The sequence below is a fragment of the Artibeus jamaicensis genome, unplaced genomic scaffold, assembly GCF_021234435.1.
Source record: "Artibeus jamaicensis isolate MK-2021 breed Jamaican fruit bat unplaced genomic scaffold, CSHL_Jam_final contig_432, whole genome shotgun sequence".
In the NCBI taxonomy this organism is placed as follows: Eukaryota; Metazoa; Chordata; class Mammalia; order Chiroptera; family Phyllostomidae; genus Artibeus; species Artibeus jamaicensis.
The window spans coordinates 399,023-426,716 of record NW_026521828.1 but is presented as its reverse complement, the minus strand read 5'-3'; the positions used below and the strand labels follow the sequence as shown (position 1 = coordinate 426,716).

The following is a 27,694-nucleotide window of genomic DNA, read 5'->3' as shown; positions in this document are numbered from 1 at the left end:
GCCCCACTGTTCTGTCCAAGGGTCCCTCTGGAGCGGAGCCCGTCAAATCATGATAAATTGTGCATTTTGGCTGCCAGCGGGGGTGAGAAGCATCAGGGAAAGGGCCTCCCAAACTCATTTCACTTCTGACCCTAAGATGGTCTGAACAGCACCTTTTGGGACGAGCTGCTGGCGCGTTGGTGTGGGAGTGGGAGCGGGGCCCGCCCGCTGCATCCAGGATGTCTTATTACATAAGTTATGCATCGATGAGGCCAGTGTTGGCTCCGGATCCTGAGACAAAGAGGCAGTAACTCTGGCTCCTCCGAGGCCCCTCCGCTTTCTCAATCTGATTCTGAGGGTAGATCACAAGCAGAAACACCATGACATATGTTTGAAGAGCTATTTGTTGTTGTTCATAGAGCCAAATGGCGTGGCCCTCAATGTGTCCTAACTCTTCCCGGCTGGGTTTTGGAAAGGACTCAAACCCTGTAAGTAAATAGCTTCAAGGAATGCACAGTGACCTGGGGCAAAAAAATGGAATTTCTCGCTTTCCCTACAAGCCAATATATCAGTCTAGATAGTCTCTGTAATGAACAACTCCGAACTCTGGATGGCTTGCAACAATACCCGTGTGTTTCTTCACTCATTCTGCTGTTGCATCACTGGTCGGCCATGGCTCCAAGCCATGGTCTCCTTTTCCCTCAAGACCCAGGGTGATGGGACTGATGGTCTGGGAGGGGAAAACAAGCATTCGAAGTGTATGCTGCCTGGCCACAGGCCCACATCTGAATTCAACAGGATGAGAAAATAGTGCCCCCTTCGGGAGACAGGTACACAACCTAGAAAACAGTCACTCATCAACCCTGCCGAGATTGTCACAAGTTGCAAGGAGGAGACGAGGTTTGCTAGGATCCTGTTGTGACCCAGAATGTGTAATCCGATCTCCGGGACGTATGAAGGAGTCGGCTGCCTCCCCCTGGAATCATCCTGCTTTGATTCCAGACTCCCCCTGAAATCACACTTCATAGCCCCCCATTTCCTCACCCGTGAGCCTGGGATTATGACAGTCCCCACCTCGAAGGTAAGCCAGGCTAATGTCTAGAGGAAGGCCCCCAGAGCCCGCCATGGAAGGGCTTCGAGGACCAGCCACATGTATTGATATACAGTAATCAAAACAGCGTCTCTTTGCAGGTTCATCCATGTTGCTGCATATCGTTCCATCCTTCACACGTCCGTGTTATGCATTTTTTTTGTTTGTAAGAGCATAATGCCCTGCAGGCCCACCCCCTGCCCCGTCTTCCCTTACGTGGCACCGCCTATTCTGATAAACACAGAGGGGGCACTCAGCGGGACCTGCTGGGGCACAGAGAGAGGCCGAACTTGCCCCTGTCCCCCAGCAGCCGTGATCCTCCTGGCAAAGGGGAACCTCTACAGAAGGTGAAAGGGGAGTTTGGCTGCCACCGACTGGTTTCTCAGCCTCAGCCATGGGACAGAGCAAGAGCAAAATGAGGAACAGAGGTCTCGTTAGTCTGGAAACAAGTTGACTTCCCAACCCCCCCACCCCCACCCCCACCTGGGTCTCTCTCCTGAGGACCCTTCCACCCATCCCCATGGGCCGGAAAAAGTCTCTCATTTTCTTACTCAAGAAAAAGAGAAGGCATCTCTAATCAAGGGGGGGAAAAGTGTAAACAAAAGCCTATTTCAGACTCTGCCCCTTCGCCCCCCAAAAAACAAGAGAAGATAGTTGTTTCCCTGCTATAATTCTCACTTATTTACTTAACATTCGGTTGAACAACAGAAAATATGCCCAAACTTGAGTTTCGTCTTTGCTGCGTTGCTTCACTGGGAGGATGGAGCTGGTGTGCAAACTTGCGTTTGCCCTTCTCCCAGCTCCATCTCACCTTCTCCTCTGTTCTCTCCACTTCTGGGAGTTGTCTGAGAAGCTAGTCACTTGCTCTGACCCCAGCCCCTCTCACCCGCCCCATCTACAGTTGTCTTGTTTTCACAGCACTTCTTTTAAAAAGTGAAAGATTTCTGTGGAGCCCAAAACAAAAAGCAAGGGCGAGCACGCTCCTTTGAGAGCGGAGAGAACACCGTCTGGGGAGTGCGGAGCTTATATGCGCAGGAGGGTTCCGGGGTCATTTGCTCCCAGAGCTGAGGGGGGGCAGTGCGTTCTGCCTGGGACGGAAGACTGAGACCTGTAAGAGGGAGCGTTTTTGACCAGGGTTTTCATACCGATGGGGCTCCAGGGACGTCGAGTCCTCTGTTTCTGACGGACCCACCGCTTCCTTTTACTGATGCGAAACGCAAAGCTTTGTTAGGCCTTGGGCACAGCTGCACCTGCAATACCCGTGCGAGTCCGTCTTAAAACACAGAAACGCCTCGCCTCCCCGCCCTGCCAAAGAACCTCATCTCAGCGCAAGCCCATCGTAACACTTTTTTAAAAAATCATTGTAAAATAGCTACTTCTTTGGTTCCTTTCCCCTGCTAAGCACATATCAGAAGCTGCCGTTACCTTGAAGCCACGGTCATCCGTTCTCATTTCCTGACCCCTGAACAGGGAAAATACGTCATTATTCGAGGCAGTCGCTGGTAGTGTCTCTTCAAGTAAGTGACCTACATACCGCAGAGAGAGTGCAGAGGAAAATCAGGCGGTGCCTTGACAGAAAGTGTACAGAGAACGCCACCCATTCACATTCGTGTGTATCATCTCAAAGGGTGGCATCGGTGGGCCGTGCCCTTCCGAGGCGTGTCCAGGAACAGCACAGCGTTCCGAGCTGGCAGCGTGGAGGGAAGAAGCCGGCATCCACGCGGGGACGCCTGGCCACCCTCATCTGCAGCCATCAATCTGAGCCGCGTTGTCGGAGGGCAGGTTTTTAACCTGAATGGAATGCGGCCGACCCGAAAGCAGTGGCAAGCATGCAGAATTAATTGCTGTGTGAACAGCTTCCTAAGCATTGTTAATTGTGTTTCCTGTGGTTAATTGTGTCTCCCGTCCCCGCACCATCCCTGTCAACGTCCCTTGCTCTCCCGCCGTGGCGCTGGACACATAGCAACCGCGTCGGCCTGCGTCCGGCGGAAATGCCAGACAGGCTTGGCGTGATTATTGTTGGAAGGGGAAATATGTAGGGAAATGAACTCCTCCTCGATTTGCAAACGACGCATTTCTTGGATGGGGACTTGGGAAGAACGTAGGTTGTTTGGGTGTTGCCTTCTGCTGCTCGCGGTCCAACAAGGCACGGAGAAGCGGCAGAGATAGGGGTGTACTGAGTCTGCTAATCCAACCGGGCGGTGGGGAGTCGGGGCGCACAGAGCAGCAAGCAGCAGGGCGGGGATGTGCTTGTCTCCTGGGCAAAGAGAAGGGGCTGTGCCTCTTGCCTCAGAACTGTCTCCCCCTGCATTGCCGTCAAGCGTATGTTTTTTTTTTTCCCCCTAGGGGATGGGAGAGTAAAGAGAAGGGAGGAATTGTGTTATTTTCAGAAAAGGACCCCATTCCACCCTCACGCCCAAGCTTCTTTCTTGATGGGCTGTGAAGTATTCACCTACCCCACGAATAGGGGTAGAAAGGAAAGGTATTTTTAAAGTTCGTAATAGTGGTGGTGTGGGGGGGGGGGGTTTCATGGTGTTTCTGTGCAGGTCTCTGTAGACCAGCAGGCCTGTCCCATGTCAGAAGCCTCATCTTAAAACTGACTGACATTCTGAGTAGTTTGGGGGACTCCTCGTTGGTGCCTCTGGACTGCTAGTCCCAGAACAACCGCGCCCCAGGGCAGGAAAGCCTGGACATGGGGCCAGTACCCTGTATGGTGGTTCCAAAGGGGCACTTTGCCATCCATGGCAGCACCACTTGGAAGATCCGGGCTGTTGCCGCCTTCCTCCTCTGCCCGCCACAGGGACCCTCACCCCCACCCCTCCAGGCTGTGAACAGCAGCAGGAGAGGAGACCTAACCACCCAGAGCTGCCTCTTTCTGTATTTAGCTGTTATTCCCTGCAGCCTGGGGCCGGCCACTTTTGAACAGCAGCTTCCTTAAAAGGCAGTGGCTGGGAAAAGACACCTGGCCCTCCCCCTGACATTTGCATTGCTGAATTATCTATTCACATTTTCATGACTTTGTCTCTCCCGCAGCCATGCATCTGCTCGGACTCAACTGGCAACTCCAGCCGGCAGATGGACACACCTTCAACAATGGCATCAGGACCGGCTTACCAGGGACCGAGGATGTGGCAACGATGCCATCTGGAGGCAAAGGTGAGGTTACAGCTGCTGCTCGCCCCCTCGAGGTCCCTGCGAAATGCAGTGCTCTCGCCAGCTGGTTCAGGTTTTCTAATCCAAATCTTGGAAGGTATGCACAAAGAAAAGGAAAGAAGGGGGGGTTGCCTTTTCAAAGTACCCCCGTTAGAAGCTGTTTGCTGTTCCTGTCTGTTAGCTCTGTTTGGCTGCAGCCCGGAGCTGGCGCGGTGCCTGCTCGGAACGATGTGCATACCTATGCTATCTGCAGTGCCTGGCGGGCTCTGGAGCTGCTTGAAAGCATCCCAAGGCCTGGGCAGAAGCCGCAGCACCAGCAGCAGCTGGAGAAAGTCCTTCCCTGTGGAGGAATTCCAGAACGGAGAGAGGCTTCTCCTGTGGGGAGAGGCGGCCTCCCCAGGGAGAAAACCCAGCCAGGCGCAGCCTGACAGATAAGGACTCAGGCTCAGAGCCGTTGGGCTTCAGGAGAGAATAGAAAGGAGTTTTGACAACTGAGGAACAAAGCTGCTTTTCTAAGTACAGTGAAGGGGACAATGGGAGTATTTATGGAAGCAATCAGGCAGCTGTATTCTTGCAGGGAAAAAAAGGTGCTAACAAGGTGCTAAGAAGGAGGAGAGCAAACAGAACCGTGGGGAGGTAGGGATGGAAGGTACGGGACAAACCAAAATCATTATTCTTGCACCATCTTTTTTTTTTTTTGAGTTGTGTAGCCCTTCATTAGCAACTAAGATAGAAGGTGTTTGCTGTGCATCATGGGTAGAAATGGACTAATGGGACATTTATAATATTCTAATTCAGATCACTTATAAATGCAATTTATTAAAAGAGCTTCCACCTTTAGAAAGAAAAGAGAGACAACAGTAGCCCAAGGCACAGTTAGGCTTGTTAAATTTGGGAGGAAGTCACAGACAGGTGGGCTTCTCCAAACACGCAATGTTTCACTCCCAGTCTTCTTATAACGCCCCTCAAGGACAGGCCAAAGATGGAAAATGCACTAACATTTATGGTTTACCTATTGCAGGCCGGGTTGAGCATAGTGTCAGGTCAACCAGTCTAGAGGGAGAAGAATTATCTCAGAGAAACTGAGGCCCAGGATGTTTGGGAAACTTACGTCAAATCAAATAAGCAGCCAGGTGCAAAGTGGGACTCGGGTCTGTGCCCCATGCATCTTTGGGCAAGCTCATTGGAACATCCTTAGGTCAGCCATTTTCCACAGAGAAGATTCTAGAATTAGCCTTCCCTGACAGGTGTACACTGGTCATCCTGAGATGCTAATATTGCTGGAATTTTCTCCCCAAGGCTGTCTTAATGCTTCAAGTGCAACTTTCTGTCTTTTCAGCCCATCTTTCCTAACTGCTCAACTCATCTGTCCTAATCATCACACTAAATTACCTTTAAGCAGGCATGAAAAAGTTTCATCTGAGGATGAAATGATGCGCTTTCTATGATCAGGTCACTGAAACTACACCTAAAAATGAAAAGCCGACTTTGTCTTAACTGATCATGTCCTACCTTGACCAACCCCAAGGCCCTGAGCTAAACCTGTTGGCCTCAGATTTCAATCTTTTCCCTTCCAGGACTTGGTTTCTTTTGTTACTGAGGTTTTCAGCCAGGGCATCTTTGCCCTCCAGGGGACATTTGGCAAGGTCTGAAGACGTTAATTTTGATAGTCCCAAATGGCATCTAGTAGTTAGAGGCAAAGATACAGTTGAACATCCTACAAGACACAGGACAGGCCCTACAGTGAAGAGCTGTCCCATCCAAAATGTCACAATGATGCTCTTTGGGAAGCCCCGCTTCAGAAGTCTCTCTTATTCAAGGACACCCACAAATGTCCTTGAATCTACAGGGCAGCACCCTGTCCTTTGAGAAGAATGCAGAATACATATTTGAAAGTGACTGTATATATCCTATCCTCAGACACAGAAATGTCTGTTAAGCGTGTATACATCCCGAAATTATAGATGAACTCTTTTTACCTTCTTGGCCTTCACAAAAAAGAGCCACTAAGACGCATGAACTTCCACAAATTAAGACCAGCCAGTCCTCCCATCCATAGCAATGCATGAGCATTCCACACCATCTCCCACAGAGCACAGGGGGAGATTCCCCGCTGAGAATAAGTCCTAATGGAGGGGACGCTGTCTCTAGGTTACCGATGAAGAACTGCTTTCCGTGGTGTCTCTGGAAAGACTAGAACGTTTTCTCTCGGGTGCCGTACGCTTTCGAAAATGTTGTGTAAGTCCTGTAACATCACCAGTTCAGCTGTTTTCCAAATGAGTCATGAGACAGACCAAAAAAAGGTGGCTGAATCGTTGTCTAATAAATTTTGTCAATAGGACTCTTATGAAAAAAGGGTGAGAATTTAAAATCCCTTATAGCTGAAGGAAAACTCTGAACGTCTCATTTCTGGATGCCAAAACAGCGCTCTTCTGGTGACTGAAGGTACCGGATTTCTTCTTTCGCATGCTGTAAAGTTTGGTTTTGTGAGAAAACTACTGGAAAGGTTTTCATTTTCTCACACATGCCTACCTCTTGTAGAGAAAGTGACCTCTGGTTTGAATTTCTCTACTCAGTGACCTCCCTCCCCCTCCCCCTCCCCAATTCCGTCCATTCAGATGACCTGGATCAATTCCAATTGACTACTTCTCCAGTGTTTCAAAGAGACAATCAAGAAATATTGGCAATAAGTTAATTAAATAACACCCCCTCCATTTCGGGGTGGTGTGAAATAATCCTTCACTCTGATAATGTTTTAATCAAGATACGCCACACGTGGCCACAAGGTTAATCTCATTAAGCAATTACCGGGTAAGTATCCAGCAGAAGCAAATTAAAATGTAAGCAAAACACGGGCATGTGAGTAACATCGATAGCGATTTCATTACCTGGTCTTTAGGAGTGTTTACATTTCTCAGATTTGGAAAGAAATCTAATAGACAGGGCGGACTACACATTCTCATGTGTTAGTGGGAACGGAGCGCTTGATCCATTAGGAGGGTATGTTCTCTGTCCTTTATCCTCCCTTTTCCATTTGTTTTTGTTCACGGTTTTGTTTTTTTTTCTTCTCCGTTCGCTCTTTCAGTGAAACCTTAACGTGGTTGGTGGTTGGGTTTCAGATCAAGAACAGGGAGCCCACAGGCTGCCAGAATCACTCACCATCTCTGTGCATTTCTATGTTAAAAGGAATGAACTCATACATCTTCATTACGAGAGCATGGAGCACTTTTTCATAGATCTGGGATTAGATAAGCCTGGAGAACAAAGATTCAATACAGTGTTCTGACCTGGTCAGATAACATAAGGGAATCCAGTTTGATTGGCTAGGCCCAGCGGCAAAGTGTACAAGAGCTTTGAAAGGGCGCATCGTATGTAGCCAATTTGCTCACTGATCTTAAAAAAGAATAAGCTCCCAAGTTGAATTTCATGGATCATTCTCAAAACCTATCAATTATTTTAAATTTAAGGTGTCCTTCCTATCAGCGGTCAGCAAACTACAGCTGGTGGACCAAATCTGGCCAGCTGCCTGTTTTTGCAAATAAAGTTTTATTGGGGCACAGCCACGGGCATCCCATGTCTGTGGCTGCTTCTGGACCACAGCAGTACAGTTAAGTAGCTGCAACAGAGACTAGTTTCAGGTCCGCAAAGCCTGAAAGGCTTTTACTATCTGGCCTTTTACAGAAAAAGTTTGCCGACTGTTCTATGTCATTCACAAACCCGTACCTGCTTTCCTCGGCCCCTCTGGGAAGTTCACAGATGATAGGAAGCTAGTGAGGCGAGACCAAACTACCACTGTATCAGTTTTATTTCAGTTCCTGACTGTGAGGTGGATATAAGATCATTGTACTAATTGTGCATTAGCAGGTTCTCTATAAGATAGGACTCCGACCTGGTCCAGCTGGATACAAACACCAGCTTCATCACGGAGCAGCCTCATGAACCTGAGTGGGTCAGGCACCCACTGTAAGCCGGCACCCCTCATAAGTGTGCTGTCCAGCAGACATGAGACAGGTCTTGTAAAACACAGTATGTGGGATCCAGCACTTAGTAAGAGATCCGTGAATACTAGTTGTCGTCTCTGACATCACCGTGACATGTTTCAGCCAGTGCATGGAACAGGCCTGTACCGGCTGCCGGCTGAGGCTCTGTAATTTCCAAAGGCAAAAAGCTGCCATCAGAAGGTCAAGATAGGCAATCACACCGCTTCATCATTATGTTTTTTTTAATTCTCAGCATTAGAACAAATGTGAACGAAGACTTCTCCCCAAATAGTCGCTTGAGGAGGTCAGTGGGAAGCCGGACTTTGAAGTCGGCCAGGCCAGAGTGCTGGCCAGTCCACCAAGGTGTCTCTTGTGTCTGTGCAGCTGGACCTCCGTCGCTGCCAGCCTGGTTGAAGCCACACCGTTCTCAGTTTATAACTCAGCTGTAAACATTTATTTGTGCCTGGAGCACATTTCTTTCCTACCCTTTGGAGAAAAAAAAATCAGAATTTACAGATGGTATGCAAGTTGGAAGAAAAATGGCAAAGACTGTTAGTCTGTTTAGAAACATGTTTTTCTACAGTTGCCCTTTCAGCAGAAACTTCATAATGATTTTTACTAGTTGGCTTGGTGCACCGTACAAGGAGCCAGATTAGCAGGAAGGTTGGTAATTCTTCCTCTGGCTCTTGTCAGCCTCTCGGCGAACAGAGCCCAGGGTTTCAAAAACGATCGCTTCCCTGCGTGTGGCTTTTTGAAAGTCAGTGAAGTCCCCGGAAGGGCAAGGGGTCATTACATGGGAGCCAGTCCTTACAATGGTGCATGTCTAGTGGAAAATAGACCATTAGCCTGTGTGCCAACACAACAGCCTCCCTCGCTTTGGAAGCCATGTTCTGCCATTGTTAGGGATGGGTACCGCCTGGGTGCATAACATTGCGAGGCTGTAGCTTCTGATTGTCACCCGCAACCCCGTCCTAAGCTGCAGAGTTCTTGATGTCCCCGGCGTCATTGTGGTTTGACACGGGTGTTAATGAATCCAGTTCCCTCCCCACTGCATTTGCCCTTGCCCACTTTGGGGCTCCTTTTTCTGAGTTGCTTTGCACCCCCAGAGACAGGTCTCCTCTGCCCACCAGGGTGCACACTGCTTTGAATCTCCTCTACTGAGCCCAGCATCTGGAATGCAGTCAGCAGAGGCGTTAGCCAGGTGAGATTCAGTATTGGCCAGACATGGCTTTTGGCCCCAGCTCCCCTACTTTAGAGCTGTGTAACCTTAAGTGAGTCACTTTACTTTCGTGGTCCTCTCATCTGAAAAATGGTGGGCAGGGGGGAGGGAGAAATTCACAAAAGTATCAGGAGATGACATGGCAAATAGTAACCCCAGAATGAATTTTAGCTGCTATAAACAATACTAATAAATTGAGCTCCAGATTAATGCCGAAACAAGACCACCTGAATAGTCAGATGTCAAAACATCTGGTAATAATGCTTAGTGACAAAGAGCTGACCATTTTTATCTAAGGTGACAAATTGCGTTTTCAAAAGATCTAAACAGAGGCTACGTTGTTTCGTAACATCCCTCAGTGCCTGTCCTCCCAAGCACGGGAGGGTTTTATAGGAATCAGTATTGCCCTGTGATACCATGACTCCCATCCCAGACACAGCAACGCTCAGGGTAGAAATGTGCTCCTGAAGGGCAGCCAGCCCACGGCAGGGCGAAGGCTGATGGGCTGCTGAGGACTCAGAAGAGCTATAATCTAAGGCAGTGAATCAAATGTCCTTAGGAGAACCTTTGGCCCATCTCTTGGTTAAACAGAACCCTCAGATGGTTGTCCTGATTCCCCAATAAACGGAAATGAGGTGTAATGACTGAAGCAATCTTCTGAATTCAACTTTATTTGCAATAGATAAAAATATGTGAGGCAGAGTGATCTGCAAGGCAGATTTACACCAAGGTGCCTCCGGAGTTCAGTTAAGTTTAGGAAGTATGAATGTGAGCTTTCATTTCCCCAGTATGACTATGAGTTCATTCACTTTATCTCTTGTTTGGGGAATCGTCTCGCTGTTTCCATAAATGAATTATGGCAACATTTTCTGAAATGATTAGCTCCTAATGTGGTTTTGGAAGGCTGTCGGTTTGCTCGACATCAGTCTTACTTAACTGGTTGAAATTGTAGGGACATGTTTCTGAAATAGGCAATAGCTTCCCATTTACACAGGCAATCTTCCGTGGAACTATAGAGGTGGGCCATCCTGTGAAATTGATCATTAGCGTGTTGCTTCTAAAAACCCAGAATTCTCATCTTCAGGCTGGAGATGAACCAGCCAGAATGATTGTGTGTTAAGCATCTGCTTCTTAGGGCAAAATGATTATCTCCAGTTTTCACTTTGAGCTCATAGACAGATAGAAAAGTTTGACAGGGAAGCTGTAGCTCTGAGAGGTGTGGGCTGGACTGGATCGTTGCCTAGACTGAGGATGGTGGGCAGGCATGCACAGACATTCACAAGGATGCTTAGGTCCTCTTCTCCTGAGGTTGCCAGTTCAAGCCCAACCCAAAGCCACAGGACCCTGAGCTGCAGGTGCCTGGATAACGGATGATGGGAATGCAACGTACGCCCCAATTTTGATGTTGACCAAAGATTACCTAGCACTACAGTAGGTGCTTGATTTGCTGCATGAAAGTTTGAGTGAATGACCCTCCAGACATTGCTTTGGACATTCTTGAATCATTGTTAAGTACATCTAGCTATGTTTCACAAACCCAGGCTGCACAGAGGTGGAACCTGCCAAAAGCAGCTAGAATACAATTTGCAATGTGGAGCAAGTGAACTTGTGACTTTGTTTCCTCTGGTCATGGCACCTTAACTCATGACAGGTCTCTCCCTGGTCTGCAGACACACTGACCACTCGTATATTGATTTTAGCTGCCTTGAAAAAATGACAACCTGTTCCATTCAGCACCACCACCACCACCCTGCCCCACCCAGCCCTCATCCCACTGTGCTGCATTATATTATATAGGCCGTACTGGGAAGCCTATATTTTAAATTAGCCCATCACAAATTGATCCTCCAGATTTGGGATCATATGGCTGTTTTTAGGTAGCACAACAGGATAGGAAGGTGTAGAAGCACCTATAAGTCAGGTTCTGCATATTTACCCCAGTTAATCTACAGAAGAAGCCTTATTATACAGGTGAGTAGGTAAACTCAGAGAGGGGGAGTGATTCTCCTGAAGGCACACAGCTCACAGTTGTTATAACTGAGACTCCAACCCAGGGCTGCCCAGGGCTGCCCAGGGCTGGGTCACATTGCCTTCCGAGGCCTCAGAAATTCTCAGTCTGAGGATACCCTCCCTGACGATAAAGGTTGAAACCTCAATTACTTTGCTTCCTGTCACCTGTCTCTCAATGGCAGCCCATTAGGGACTAGACAATGTTTATGGTCCTCAAACAGGTGACATGGCTCAGGGTCAGGTTGGTTTGTGGGACGGGGGCCTGGCCTGTGCTGCTGCCCTTGACCTTAGCGAGCAGCACAGGCCTTCACTTCTGGACACCAGCCCAGGGACTCGAGCTCCAGGGACAGAGCCCCCCGGGACGGTTCCCTACACTGGCTACAGCAATGTGGGGCCGAACCATCTTTTCTAATGTCTGTTGAGCCAGTCTTTACAAAAGTATCTTTATACACGCATTTTAAAGATTTTGCAAAAGTATGTAGAAAAAGCCTCTTCTCTTTTGCTATATAAAGAATATTAGTGGAACAGTTGGGAAATTTGAGGAAGGTCTGTAAGTTAGCTGTAGCATTGTATCAATGTTAATGTTCTGGTTTGGATCACTACACAGTGATTCTGAAAAGGGAATGTCCTTGCATTTAGGGAAAAACATACAAGAGGCAAAGGGGCATCTAGTCTGTAGCTTACTCTCAATGTCTCAGGAAAATATACATGTATCATATCTAAATTTATATGGAATCTGGGTGAAGGCTATGCAGGAACTCTTTGTACCATTTTTGATATTCTTCTATAAATCTGAAATTATTTCAAAACGGAAATTTTATGTATAAAAGCATGCACGTGTGTGTGTGTGTGTGTATAAAAAGTAAAAACCCTTCTTGGCAAAAGCATAATGCAGTTGCACATCTGGAGAATTTGGTTTGAAAGCAGTCACTAGCTTTTTTTTTAAAGATTTTATTTATTTTTGGAGAGAGGGCAAGGGAGGGAGAGAAAGAGCGAGTGAAACATTGATGAGAGAGAGAAATACCAATCCATTGCATCTTGTACGCACCCCGCCAGGGACCAGGCCTGCACCCCAGGCATGTGCCCTGACCAAGAATCTCACCGGTGAGCTATTGCTTATGCCCAACCAACTGAGCCACACCAGTCAGGGTCGCTTTTAACAGTAATTATAACTTGTTAATGGAATCGAGTTTTTTAAAAGTGAAGTCACCTTCCCTTCTGCCAACATCACACACACCTACCCCCACCCATTCTTTGTAGCATATGCCCAGAGGTGAATCACCTGGCTCCACCCGCAGACAGCCATAGACTAGAGTGAAGTGCCGCTTAAGATATGTTTGAGTCCAGACCACTCAAAGCATTCTTTCTGTAGGTAAGGACCCTGAGACTTTGAAAGCTAGACCTTCCTAAACTGGCCAGCTGTTTAATGGGAAGGAGCTCAACCCCATACATTGTTTATATCCCTGTTTCTTCCACAAAAGGTGGACCGTCGCTAAGCATCAGGGTTGGGAGCCCTGACTTTCGGCCCTTAATCTAAATGCCTTTTCACTGTCCTCCAGCTCTCCTGGTTTGCTCGTTTGTTTATAGGGTTTTACACAAAAGATAAACGAAGAGTTTACTCATGAGTTTTCAAAAGGATCCGTTTAAAGGAAGCTTCCTGTAAATGATAAATATCCTCATAGAACTTTCAAAAGGTACTTTTAAAAAAAATTTAGTTTACATGCAACTGCAAAGTAAGTCCTCCTCAAGGCTTTCACGTCACCCAGTTGTCACAGAGGTGGGGTGAAAATACCCATCAGAAGGGCAGGGAAATTTGATTCCGTTCAACAAGTGCTGGTAGAGCACCCAGGGGCTGCCAGGTGCAAACCACAGAGACTGGAGCTGAAGCCACGGCCCTGCCTGACCTCAGGCAGTACCGAGTCTAGTGAAGAGACTTAGGAAGGTGGGCGAAGTCGATTCTTGTGCCTGACCACAGGCAGTGCTGCGGAGTCAAGTGTAAATGCTGTGGGGAGTCTGACGGGGGTGGGGGTGCAGAGGAAAAGAGAGCTTCGGCGTGGAAGGTGACGTGGCCCTTCATTCCATGCTACTCAGTACAGTGGGTTTGTCCATAAAGTAAGCTCATCGATAAAGTAATCGCTTCTAGATGGTCCCACCAGCAATCAGTAATGGGAACAGATGCCAATTCCCAGTTTTAAGCCTGCTCCATCCTTAAGTCGACTCCAGAAGAATCAGGCTCCCCTCTCCCTCTCAGTACACAGATAAGATAAACAGAAATATGCATGCATATAAACGCATCTATGTGTATGCATACATATATGTCACGCACACACACAGTGTTTTTCTTTTAGAAAATCCTTTACTCTGGAAAGAAAGCCAGATGCTTTTGCATATAGTTTTTCATGCCTTTATTTAATTCCGTGTCACTAGCATCCGTTTTACTGCTCTGTGTGCTGGGAACTGCACTGAGCCCTGGTTGCTGCACTTCCATTTGTTACTCCCACCCCGTGAGAGAGCAGCTCTCACTGGGCCCCTTTTATAAGACAAACAGAATGGAGGCCCAGAGAGGTTAAGCCAACTGCTGGAGGTCATCCAGCAAAGAAGAGCCAGAGTCAGGATTCGAACCCACTTCTGTCTGGCTGTAAAACCTGTACTACATCATCACAGGGGTTCCCTGCCTCCTTTTGTGTATGGTACCTAAAGAAGGGGAGCATCTGAAACCCCAGGGGGACATGGGACAGCTGGGAAGACAGTCACGGAGGGTAGCAGCTCATTTGCTGAAGTCGGGGTCCCGAAGTGGGGGCCTAGCGAAAGAAGGGGGTCCCGCTGATGTAAGAACCCTACCCCCGCGGCTCCTTGTCTGACTCCCCGGAGCCAGCGCCGTGTGGAGGCGGGTTGCCCGCGCACCTCCGCACCCTCATTTGACTTGACATTATCAAAATCCATTTAGGTTTCAGCAGCAGATTAGCCGCTCGTGGGGGCTGATTTCCTGCCTCTTCTTCAAATCCTGTCATTAACCCAGCAGCCCTGAAAGCCCAACAGATGTGAAGGGAAGCCCATCCTGTTAAACGTAAAGGTCACCAATTTCTTGAAATTATTTTTTATTTTCTTAATTTCTACGGAATGTCTTGGGGTGACCTTGGTTAAGAAATGGCAGTGGGTGTCAGACGTAGAATTCTATGACGCATCCTCCCTGTATGGTCGTGTGCGCGCCACCCCAAGTCGAGTCTCCCTCCGTCACCATTCGTGCCCCCGGTGCCCCGGTTTCTCTAACTCACCGCCACACTGCAGTTACTGGGCTTGTTTTTGGTCATTCTCCAAGGCCCCTAAACTATTCTTCCACGGGGGGTTTTTTCTACCACGTTTTTTCCTTACTGGGTCTTTTCATTATAACCCTTCCCCCAGAAGGCCTTAATTTAGGGGGAGGAGGGGACGGTCTAAAGCAGCATTTTTTAACTACAAATTAGTTTCCAAATTAAAATAATCAGAGCTTCTGATCAACTGGGGATAATAAGCATTTTCCCCTGGACTTGTCATTATTTTTAACGTAAAGAACACGATTTAGGCTTAGAGCCTTACACAGAATGATAATGATGATAGCTAATTTTTATTTAGTATTTATTTTGTGCCAAAAATTATTCTAAAGGGTTTCTGTGGATTAACTCACCAAATCCTATGGGATAAATAATAATAGTGTCCCAACCCTTCAGATGGGAACACCGAGGCTCAGAGAATTGGTTCGTGCAGCAAGGAGTGAAGCTGAGGCTGCAGGCAAGACGGTGTCAACCCACGGCGTCTGCTCTTCCCGGCGGTGTCATCCACAGCGTCTGCTCTTCCCCCGTGTGCACGCCCTTCCCGCTGCAGGGAAGGCTTCCTGTCCGCCAGCCCACACGAAAATGTGTGAGGAACAGCCGTCCAGTCCCCACCTACACGTCTGAACCACTCAGGACTTCTGGTGGTTTCTTGTTCTTGTTGTTCTTTTTCTTCCTCTTCCTCTTCCTCCTCCTCCACCACCATCACCACTACCACCAACACCACCACCCAAGGACACTTTTTCCATTGCTCTCAAGGAAAAAGGGAGGGAGAGAGAGAGAAAAACATTGAACCGTTGCCTTCTCATTTGTGCCCGGAACCAGGTTTTAGGCCCGCAACCCAGGTATGTGCCCTGACCAGGAATCAAACCTGTGACCTTTCAGTCTACGTGACAGTGCTCCAACCACCTGAGCCACGTGGGTCAAGGTTCTTTTCTCCCTAACTGTGTTATAGGATGGAAGCTTCCAAACATGCCACAGGAGCCCACTCTCTAGTTTTATTTTTCTGAGGGTCAGGAGTTTCTTCTTAAGGTCCCACCCAACCAGCGTTCCTCCTGCTTTATGTTAAGCCCCTGCTGACTTTTTCACTGCATCCACTGTTGAGCTACCTGTAAGTGAATCACCTGTCCTGCTAAAGAAAAGAGGAAAAAAATAACTTCAGACTCTCAAATTACCCTGTGATTCTCTTATAATTTACATATGGAAAACCCCCAGAGAGCCAAAAAACCTTACCTCTTCATTTTACAGATGGAGAAACTAGCCCCAGGCCATTAGCCTTCTCTTTTTTTTTTTATTGATTTTTTATTGATTATGCCGTTACAGTTATTCTATTCCCCCCTTCATTCCCCTCCACCCTACCCCCCATCCCCACCATTACCCCCCTTTAGTTTATGACCATGTGTCTCAAGTTCTTTAGATTCTATATTTCCCATACTATTCTTGCCCCCCCATCTATTTTCTATCTACTGTCTATGCTACTTATTTTCTGTACCTTCTCCCCCCTTCTCCTCCTCCCACTCCCCTGTTGCTAACCCTCCTTGAGATCTTCCTTTCTATGTTTCCGCTCCTGATCTAGCTGTCCTTTTAGTTTGCTTTTGTTTTAGGTGTAGTTGTTAATAACTGTGAGCTTGTTGTTCTTTCACTGTTCATGTTTTTTTATCTTCTTTTTCTTAAATAATTCCCTTTAACATTTCCTATAATAAGGGCTTGATGATGATGAACTCCTTGAATTTGGTCTTATCTGAGAAGTACTTTATCTGTCCTTCCATTCTAAATTAAAGTTTTGCTGGATAGAGCAATCTTGGTTGTAGGTCCTTGCCTTTCATGACTTGGAATACCTCTTTCTAGCCCCTTCTTGCCTGTAAGGTCTCTTTTGAGAAATCCGCTGACAGTCTGATGGGAACTCCTTTGTAGGTGACTGTCCCCTTAGCTCTTGCTGCTTCTAGGATTCTCTCCTTCATTTGAATCTTGGCTAATGTAATTATGATGTGCCTTGGTGTGTTCCTTCTTGGGTCCAACTTCTTTGGGACTCTCTGAGCTTCCTGGATTTCCTGGAAGTCTATTTCCTTTGGCAGATTGGGGAAATTCTCCTTTATTATTTGTTCAAATAAGTTTTCCACTGGTGGCTGTGCCTTTCCCCCTTCTGGTACCCCTATAATTTGGATGTTGGAGTGTTTAAAGATGTCCTGGAGGTTCCTAAGACTCTCCTCATTTCTTTGAATTCTTGCTTCTTGACTCTTTTCTGTTTGGCCATTATTTGCTTTCTTCTGGTCCACTCCATTGATTTGAGTCCCAGTTTCCTTTTCATCACTATTGGTTTCCTGTGCAATTCCATTCATTTCAATTAGTTTCGCCTTCATATGTTTGTCTAATTTGTGGCTATAATCAACCAGTTCTGTGAGGATCCTGATCACCAGTGTTTTAAACTGTGCGTCTGAGAGTTTTGCTATTTCTTCATTGCTTAGATTTATAGGCTCTGGGGCTTTGAGATCTGCTTGAGCCATTTTTGGTCTGTTCATGCCTGTTAAGTACAAGGTGCAGAGCCTTGGACTCCCAGGTCGCTGGGTTGTGATGCTGTATGTGGGGGCGTGGTCAGAGCGGGGAAATGGCGGCCCCCTCTGCTGTTTCGTGCCGCTGGGTGAGGTGCAGAGCCTTAGGTGGTTCACCAGGGTAGGGCCACTTAGGTCGCTGGGTTATGACGCTGTATGTGAAGGTGGGGTCAGAGTGGGGAAATGGCGGCGCCCTCCACTGCCGCTATCCACTGGGGCCTGCTGGCTCCCGTTCAGTCGCCCACTCCCTCGCTTGTGTATCCACGCACGAATGTGCAACCACAGTCAACCCGCAGCCCTGTTCCCTGGCTGTTTCCCCGTGGTCGCTCGCTGGGTTGCCCACCAGGTCCAACCCTGCGCCTGGATTCTGCACGCCTGAGTCCGTCTGACCAAGTTTTCCTGTGCAATCCCGCTCCGCCAGCTGCTGGTTTCGCTCCTCTTACCAATCAAGCTGAAGAATTTGTTGTTATCAGACTTCCAAAAAGTTCAATTTTCTGTGTTCTGGCTGTGTTTTCTATTGCTAATATTTAATTGTCTCTAAACTTGGTTGTGTGAGAAAGCAAGGTATCTCCACCTATGCCTCCATCTTGGCGGAAGTCCATTAGCCCTCTCTTGATGGAGCAGTTAGGTAGGAGCAGAGCCAGGTCCCCGAGTGAGACAGTTTCACTCACCTTCCCTGCTGGTCCTCAGTAATCCCACAGCCTCTCCCGACCATCCAAACCTTTTGCAGCGTGTGGTGGCCATGGATAGGTAAATATTTTCAGAAGAGTCCATCCAATAGAGAATGCAGAGGGGAGTTTATTTCCAGTCCTTTGCCTACCGGGGTGAAAAAGTTTGCAGGTCCCCGGGGCCATCAAACTGACCATCGAAAAGTGAAAAGACCCCCAAAACAAATATGTCTTTTCTCCTTGTATCTGGTTTCCATTCCTTTAGAAGTTCTCAAGAAAGTAGGAGATTGATCCTTTGTTCTTCAAGTTTGGAATCCATTTTGAAGGAATCACAGACGACCGTTATAAAACAAGGGTCCGCAGAAGTGCAGGAGGCACTGGCTGGTTTATTATTATGTTGAAATAAGCACTGGGAGTCCTGTTATTAAAGTTACAAAGGATAGTGAGTACGGGGAACTGATATTTTCCCTAGAAGCAACTTCGAATAACGCAGCAGACACACTTCGCTCTCACCGTCAGAGCGCCGTGGCTTCTGCGTGGTTCTCCGAGCTCTCCCTCTCACCCAAGGAAGGGGCTGCTCCCAGTGTTAGACCTGCCTGAGATCAAGTTCACCTTTTCTGCTGAGTTGTTCTATTTCCTTTTGACCGATGTCTGTTTACTGTTGCTCCTTTTCTACAATGTATGAAATGTCAGAGTAAACGGGACTTGTGACTGGAAGGGAAAGGCTGTGAGAATTCAATGTGGCCAAATTAATATTGCTGTCTGCTTCTCCGCTGATGATTTTTATTGTTGGAATCTTTATGTCTTCCTCTCTTACTCTGTTTGATCAGCACAGGCAGCCACAGAAGTTTGGGAAAGTGTTACGCCAATATTTCAGATGCTTGGGTATTTAATACCTAAATGTTTCAAGCTGTGACTTAAAGAGGGACTTGCTATGAGTTTAACCTTAATTTTTTTTTAATCCCAGCACACAATTAGAGATGTAAAGCCAGCTCGTATATACAGATGTCACTGACCCGATGTCGATTCCCGTTTTGCAGTGTCCTGGTCACTGAAGAACAGCAGCATAGACAGCGGGGAAGCAGAGGTTGGTCGGCGTGTGACCCAGGAAGTCCCACCAGGCGTGTTTTGGAGATCGCAGATTCACATCAGTCAGCCCCAGTTCCTAAAGTTCAACATCTCCCTCGGGAAGGACGCTCTCTTTGGTGTTTACATAAGAAGGGGACTTCCACCATCTCACGCCCAGGTATGAATATGCTTAATATAATCATGACTTTAAAAAAAATCAAAACACTTCACACCAGCTATGATGGCTATGATTAAAGAACAGATAGTAACAAGTGTTGGCAGGATTGTGGAGAAGTTGGAACACTGGTGCCTCAGTAAATTTGTATGTTGCTGGTGAGAATTGAAAATGGTATAGCTGCTGTAGAAAAGAGTTTGCCAACCTTTCAAAAAGTTAAGCATTAAATTGCCATATGACTCAGCAACTCCACTTCTGGGGATACACACACAGAGAACTCATTTAGCCTACAGACATACACACGAATGTTAAAGCAGCATTATTCATTACCACCAAAAAGTGGAAACACCCCAAATGTCCATGAACTGATGAATGGATAAACAAAATGCAAACTATCTGTACAGCGAACTATTATTGAAACATAAAAAGGAATGAAGTATTATTGCTACATGCTACACCGTGGATGAATCTAGAAAGCATTATGCAAAGTGAAAGGAGACACATACATGAGGTCACGTATTATATGATTTCATTTCTATCATCCAGAAGAAGTAGATGCACAGAGACAGAAAGGACATTGGTGATTGCCAGGGACTGGAGAGGATGGAATTGGGACTGACTGCTAATAGGAATGGGGTCTCCTTGGGGAGTGATGCAAACGCTCTGAAATTAGATTTGATGGTCACACAATGTGGAAAATATGCTGAAAACTGCTGGATTATAAAATGATGAAGTTGACGTTATATGAATTACATCTCAGAAAAAGTAACATCCCCACCTGATGAAGTCAGCTTTGCTAGACCTAGAGGTGAATCCTTGGGTACTTTATGTTCAGGCATTCGGGTTATTGGATTAATTTGTTAAAGTACCACCAGGAGACATCCCACTGTCTGAGAAAAGAGGGATGTCACAGTAGACACAATTCAGCAGCTATTTCTACGTGACTTCCCTGTTCTCCCCCGAACTAAGTTCCTTGGGAATTCTTGGGCACTGTGAAAATAAAATTATTCTCCATGTCGGAAATGAAGAGATTAGATTACATGATGGATTTTATTGTTTTTTCTCTCATCCCTCCTTTAACTTGTCCCCTTTGGGACTTTTATTATACATAACACTTGGGATAAATTCACACCCAACTAGCTTGGGTTTCTTTCCCAATAAGAATTGTATATTCAGAGGAAACTCAAGTTGGGTTTGCCTTCATTTGCTTTCGAATCCAGCAAGTACATGAAGAAGGAGTATGTTAGGAAAATACTCTGGTAGAGGAAAAACGTCCTTCACTTCCCATGATAGCCAGTCTAAGCTGACTTTAAAATGTGTTGGAAGTGTAGTCATCTGGAAAACTCAATGGCAAGAATTTAAAGCTTTCAAATCCATTAGCAAAACTAAAGCGAGAAGGCCACTATTTCTTTGTCTTGACCTAAGGGACGTAAAGGGACTCTTCCTTTTTTGAGGTTTTTATTACCATACACAGCCTTACTATAGGGACCAATGTGGACAGCAGTAGTAAGTATGACCGCCATCCACGCACCCAGAAATACATTCATTGGTCCAGGTGCCGAGTATCCAGAGATGAGCTAACAAAGCCCTGACCACCCAGAACTGCTGATACCAAAAGCACAACTGTTTTTCAGAGATTCTCATCAACAGAAAGAGAGGCCTTTAGCTGAGCAGGGTCCCCTTTCAGTAACGTCTGGCCAGATGATGGTGTGTTGTCCTGAGAAGTTCATGCAAATTGCGAGGTGGTCCCCTTGACCTTTGGGTGCCATCGAGTCTACGGTAGCATAGTTAAGGACTTGCAGGGGTGGAATCTGTCTTTTTGACATTATTCAAGCAAGTATGAACATGCTTCTGGGTACAGCTGAGCCTAACTTTCCTCTCAGCCAGTTGGATGCAGGGAAATGTCTGGGGGGAGTGCTTCTTCCCAAATTATTTCAAAGAACTTTTATTCCCTTGCCCTTGCATGCTCCAAGCAGCTAGTGCCATGGAAAAGCCTGCGGTCACAGCAAGTCAAGTAGGTCACTCTCTGTGACTGCATGATAGTGGACAGCAGGCAAACACACTCAACCCGGGTTCCCTGTCATTCTAACACCCAAGACGCAAGCCCTCATGGCTGTGTCTTTTCTGCTTTGGGGGCTACACCACACTGTCCATCTCCTGCCAAGCCAGTGATTGTTCTAGTGATCGTCCTCTCGAAATAGCTCCACTCCAGGGACCGTCCCTTCACGTGCCAGGGGAGGAGAAATGAATAGGCATGGGCTGATGTGCTTGAAAGGGTTTCGGTCCAGCTGCCAGTTTGGAAATAGAGTGTGTGCTGGAGGGTCAGGTAAGAGAGACACAGTGCAGATGCTTAGAAACGAACAAGACAGGCACAATTCAAGGGCTCTTCTTAAAAGAGGAAAGTGGGGGGTGACTCCCAACACATTCTCTCATCCATTTACCGTCGTTACATGCATTCGTGTCTGTTTGATGGACTACATTTCCTTGAGGAGACGGTGCTTAGCTCCTTGCAGGGATAGGTGACTAACTCATTATAGAATTTCTCACTTCTATTGGCATATCCTATCAAGGAACATAAGTTCTGTGGGGATTGGCAGTCTAGCCAAGGTGACTCATTTGAGCTGGAAAGTGAGAAAAGAGAAAGAGGTGGGGAGGGGAGAGGATATGAAATTCTGTTCGCTGTGTCGCATGTAATGGCTATACTTAAATTTTATTGAGTATCACGCTCTGACCAGGAGCCTGCAAGGTTTAGTATCCATGTCCCAGGATATTAAGTACACAGAGAATCCTTTCTTCTATGCTTAAATCTCCCAAGAATCAGGGTCTGTCCTGGTTGACTTTTTTGAAGGTGGCGAAAAATGGTGATAGGGAGGCAATGTGCCATAGGGGAGGAAGTCCTAGAGTAAAGGGGGAATTGAGAATGAAGGCCCAGCCACATATCATCCAGGTAATCTTGGAACATGTCCCTTAACCTCTTTTAGCCTCAGACTTCTCGTCTGCCTGTATTACCTGCCTCACACCATTGTAATTACACCACAGCAGTAAAGGTAGGATTGAAAACATTTTGTAAACTAAAGCACTATATAAAGATATCATTATGCAAGACATCGTGTACCAGGAAGTTCTGCATGACTCTAGCAAATACTATATAGAAATAGGCAATTATGTAAACATTGCTATTTAAAATAAAATTAATTTTCCGGTTCTTTTATTTTTATTAAAGAACAAGCTGTTTTCAATGACAAAAAATTTTTTTTAAAACACACAGAAACAAAAAAATAAAGTAAAAATACCCATTATTGGAAGCAGTCCCCCTTTGCTAATTTGATATAATAAAACATATCTGTTGCAAGAGGAAAAAAATTCAGAATTCGAGTGGTTTAAAACTACAGGGGCTGTTTCTTGCCTGTTCAGAAAGTCAGTTCTCAACCAAGGGGCCGTTCCACCCCACCCTGGAGTCTTTTGTGTGAGAATAGGTTTGATGTTGCCCAGGGAAGAGGTTGCTGGGGAAGCTGGGTGGGCAGAGGTCAGGGGTGCTGCTACACACACGCACACACGCATGCACGCGACAAAGAGGTCTCCACCCCAAAGTGTCGGAAGTGCTGAGGTTAAGAGCTGCTTACCACACTGCTTCACACACTCAACTTGTGGAGTACTGGACTTCATTGCACAGTGGCAGCCTCACTCCACTACCAGGAACATGACCCGTTCTCTGCAGCAAAGGGAGGAGAAGGGGCTGAACTGTGCACCAGTCCCTAAGAATGCTGCCTGGGAGTGGCACGTGCCATTTAAGCTCCTCTCAGCTGGACCAAAGCAAGTCACACCCTAACTTCAGTGGGGCACAGGTACAATCCTATGAGGTCCCTGGTTGGAGGACCGCCAGATACATCAATGAAAAGCCTCGATCACTTACAGTAAAATGTTGGGATGCCTTTCCTCATGGCCAGACTTTGTGTACACCCTTAATTCTTCTCTCAAAAGTGACCCTTAAGGATCTTGTACAAATTGCCATATTGTCCTTCTGAAAGTCCCTGTCACCCACAGCATGCAGGTTCCCATTTCACTTGCTTGCTCCCTCACATGAACAGGATATTATTATCATTGTTTAATCTTTGTCATTTTGAACAGCAGATACTCTATGTTCTCTTAGCTGCAGCATGTTGCTACCTTGCATTGCATTGTTTAAGACTCAGGCCAACAAAATAGAGTTGATCTCAGCCCGTGATAACCTACCAGCTTGAACTCTCGTGGGAGCCGTGTGTATAAGGAGACCTCGTGCATCTTGCCAGATATTTGAAATCCTACAAACTGTGTGAGCTTTGCTCAGCCCCAGGTCTAGCAAGGAAACAGGTCAGACCATAAAAAGGAATAACCCCCAGACCCAGGGCGAGGCACCAGAGGAAACCTCGGAGGCAGTAGGATCTTGGGTGGTTAAGACAGTGAACAGGTCCAAGTGACAGTTTGTCACTGATTGCTACCGATAGGTCAGGCCAAGGGAAATCCTTTGTGAGAACAAGTCAATAATTGGCAAATTAGGTGCATGATTAACCCGAGACAAGAAGACGCTGTTACCACTTGGGAGCCCTGCCGAGACTTTGGCTTCTCCGCAATCCTGTTTAGCAAATATTAAAAATGCCTGTTTCATCTCTCAGAGTGATGAAGCCCAGTGACTTCCAAAGGCAGCTTGCAAGCGTGGGATGGGCTTACAGCCCCCGGGGTTTGATTATGGAGGGAGGTACCGGGGATTGCGCAGCGCTGGCAGAAACCCACACTGTCAGCCCTGCTGCTTTACGCTGGGACGTTTGCACTCACAGACGTGTCTGTGGGATGGGAAGCAAAAGTAGCCACACAGCAAAAGATAGAAGGGAACTATTTTAAGAGACCACAAATTGCCCCAAGATCATTCCAAATAAATGCAAATAGGCCAGATCAGGCATGTGTGGACCAAGACAAAATGAGCTGAGCAAACATTCCTGTTTGTCTTCATCAGCAGAATTCCCCTAAACGACTTTTTTTTTAAGTAAATTTATAGATGGCGAACAGTAGTGTTAGCCTTTGCCAACTCGGTTTATCCCTTTCCAGTTCAGAGCCTTCTTTGCAAATGAGCTCTCTTTTTCCTTCTCATCTTGCCCAAGCAAGTAAACTGTACACAGCTTCAGTTAGACGTGGCACTAACCGGGTCCCTAGGACACCAAGTCCCCTGAGTGTTCTGAGTGTCCTGGTTCTGTCTCTACTGTACCATGTCGGCAGCCTCCAGCAGCCCGTTAACCAGTCAGAGGGGCTGTCGCTGGACCTCACCCTTTCTCCCGTGGAGCTGTGGTCTGGGAGCGTCCTGGGGAGGGAGTACCAGGGAGCGACTGCTGGCTTGCGTAGCACATTGCATAGCAATTTACCTTTGCTTTGAAGGGAGGTATGTTTTTACAGGCAGGCTTTCCAGACCCTTGCTTTCCAAAAGAGCTTGAGGTATGGAGAAAGATTTGGTGAAACCAAGTCTTGGGTTTGTTTGTTTGTTTGTTTGTTTGTTTGTTTGTTTTTCTGTATTGGATTCAAAGTGCTTTTGGAAAGATCTTTTTTAGGAGATGCTTGTGATTGTCTGGTGGCATCCTACCAGGAGCCAAAACTGCCACTCCTGTGGATGGGTGCCCTCTGGGGCAGCCACCAGGCAGAGCTAAGGAGAAATCTCAGGAAAGGCTTGGGTATCACAAGCGAACGGGTCTTGATGGGCGGCGTGAAGGACACTGGGCACAGGCTTCCAGAAGGGGGATGCTTGTGTATGTGGAACTTGAAGAGAAAGGCAAACCCTGAGGAGACAGGAATAATTAGAGGGAGCAGGACCGAATCATGGAGTACGGTCTCCGAGGTGCTATAGTGCGGCAGTTTGCAAAATTTCTGAACCAAGACCTTTTTCTGCCAATGAGAGCCTACACAGAACCCCATCTATAAGTGGACAAAGTGACAGTTGTATTAGCATAAGTATAGTTTATAATCCAAATCCATATGTATCATTACAATGCTAACCTCTGTGTATATTTATTATGTGTGTCTATTAAACAGAGAGAGAGACAGAGAGACCCTAAACTCCTGGGTGGTCACTTCTAGGAACAGGTGAGGAGAACAGGACAGAGAATTAGGCTAAAATGCACTTGTTTTAACCATAACAGAGCATTCACAGGAAGACCAGGTCCTTCCCATCTCCCACGGTATTGCTCTCACCAAGACTGGAAATAAATCTGACAAAACGTTGAGGTTTATTCATTTGAGTGGTTGAAATGTGGGTATTTGCTCCCATACTCTGTGCTTTTCTTCATTTTAGTAATTGCTCTCTCTTTAAGAAAAGGAAATCTGTGACAAGCTTGAGTCTGTTTTGAGTAAAACAAGTGCCGAGAGACTATAGATGATGACGTGATCTTTATATTCATTTCATTTATGTGCTTTGCTTTGTTTGCACAGTTTTGAGAAAAATCACAATGCATGTATACAAGTAGTTGCAAATAGGAACAGTATTTCCTTTCATCGTTTTTCTCACAGGCTCTGGCTACTCTTCCATTAAATTGATCCACAGGCTTGAGGGGGGGGCATAGGAAATAACGTAGGTTTTGATCACGTGAGATATCTAACACCTACTCACATCCCTTGTGTTAGGCACACACGTAGAAAAGGGTCACCCCAAACTTAAGCTTTGAAACTGTCTTTATTTTTAAAAAATGATCGTGGGACGTGTTACATGTTCCTTTGAAATTTGCAGTCCTGGCTTAGCATCCTGGCCTGAGCACACAGCCCTGGTCTCACACGACTGCCTGGTACCCAGTTGAGCAGGATGCACCAGGGCAGCTGCTTATCCAGCTTCATCTGAGCAGATGCACACCGGTGGGCGTCCAGAGAAACCCCAGCACAGACCTTTACGCTTCCCAATAAACAACAGAGTTAAGGAAATTCAGAGATGTGAAGAAGACATTTCTTCCAAGATCGTCACTTAAAAGTGAATGGCTTTTTAAATGTTCACTGAAGCCCCTCTTAGGAAGCATGTTTTGTAGGAACCCAAAGTTGTTATAAGCCAGAAGTTAATCACCTGATCACTAATAATAAAGGTTCTCCACTCAGAGACCTCGCCCCATTTAGCACTAGTCACGATAATAACGGTCATGACTTGAGGGTTGCAATGTGCCAAGGACGGTTTCACAAGAGTAATCTTATTTTTTAAGAGTTTATTTATTTTTAGCAGGAGGGAAAAGGAGGGAGAAAGAGAGGGAGAGAAACATCACTGTGTGGTTGCCTCTCATGTGCCCCCTACTGGTGACTTTGCCTGCAACCCAGGCATGTGCCCTGACTGGAGATCTAACCGGCGACCCTTTGGTTTACAGGCCAGTGGTCAATCCACTGAGCCACCCCAGCCAGGACAAATAATCTTATTTTATCCTCAGAACCACCCTAGGAGGTAGGTGGCCCGTTTTACACATGAAAGAACTGAGACAGAGTGTAAGGTCTCAAAGCTGGACACGCCTGGCAGAGCAGTCGGACACGTCCTCTGTCTCCTCTCTGTGGGCAGTACTGCCAGGAGCCTCCTGCAGTACAGTGTAAACACAATCAGCGACAGAGTGATGGAGTAAAACAGACACCCATGCCCCAAAGAGGAATTCTGTTACGTCGGTGAAAGGGACACTGGAGGTCTGCATTGCAGGGGCCAGGGGAGCCTGGGCAGGCATGGGTCTGGCCAGGAAGACTGCGTGCAACACTGTAGCAGAGAGAAGGAGCCAAGGGGAGCAGGGGTGCTTCCAAAAGGGAGATGATACTTCTGTAAAGAGAGGTCCCAGGAAGTCCAAAGAAGACATCCACTGTGTTTGCAGACATGGCCCTTCCCACCTCATTGTGCCCATCAAACTGGAGTGGCGCGGTATCATTCTCAGGCAGCTCATTGATTCTAAGAGGTGCGTAGGACTGGTCTTCTGACACCTCTGAAAGCAGGATGTGTTTTTGCAACCGATGGAGCCGAGAGGCAGGGAAGTAGTGGGTGTCCCTTTTCTCTGTGTGTACGAAACCTCGGTGTTTGCAGTAACAGTTAGAGCAGGGTTGTAGGCAGAACCTGAATCTTCCTAAGTGTGAGATTTTTTTTTGAAAGACGTTTTCATAATTAGTTTTACTTTTCAAGACAAAGTCCTAATCAATCATTTTCTCATTTTTTAAAAACATTCATTTCATTTTAAGTGGCTTTTTTAAAAAAAGATTTTATTTATTTTTACAGAGAGGGAAAGGGAAGGAGAAAAAGGAGAGAAATATCAATGTGTGGTTGACTTTTGCACCTCCCTCACTGGGGACCTGACCTGCAACCCAGGCATGTGCCCTGACTGGGAATTGAACCAGCAACCCTTTGTATCTCAGGCCCGCACTGAATTCACTGAGCCATACCAGCCAACGCTTAAGTGACTTTTTATTAATCCCAAATATTGTCAGATAACTGTATCTTATTGTATATACCAAGTCAGTGTGGAGATTTATAT

At 46.7% G+C, this 27,694-nt stretch overlaps 1 protein-coding gene across 1 annotated transcript in view; it reads left to right on the top strand.

The window, feature by feature from the left end:
- TENM2 (teneurin transmembrane protein 2) overlaps window positions 1-27,694 on the top strand; it is an 860,793-nt gene that overhangs the window by 664,163 nt on the left and 168,936 nt on the right. The window contains exons 6-7 of the mRNA XM_037167968.2: window positions 4,103-4,225; window positions 18,997-19,202. Coding sequence (XP_037023863.2) covers window positions 4,103-4,225; window positions 18,997-19,202 — 329 coding nt within the window. The remainder of the gene's footprint in view (window positions 1-4,102; window positions 4,226-18,996; window positions 19,203-27,694) is intronic.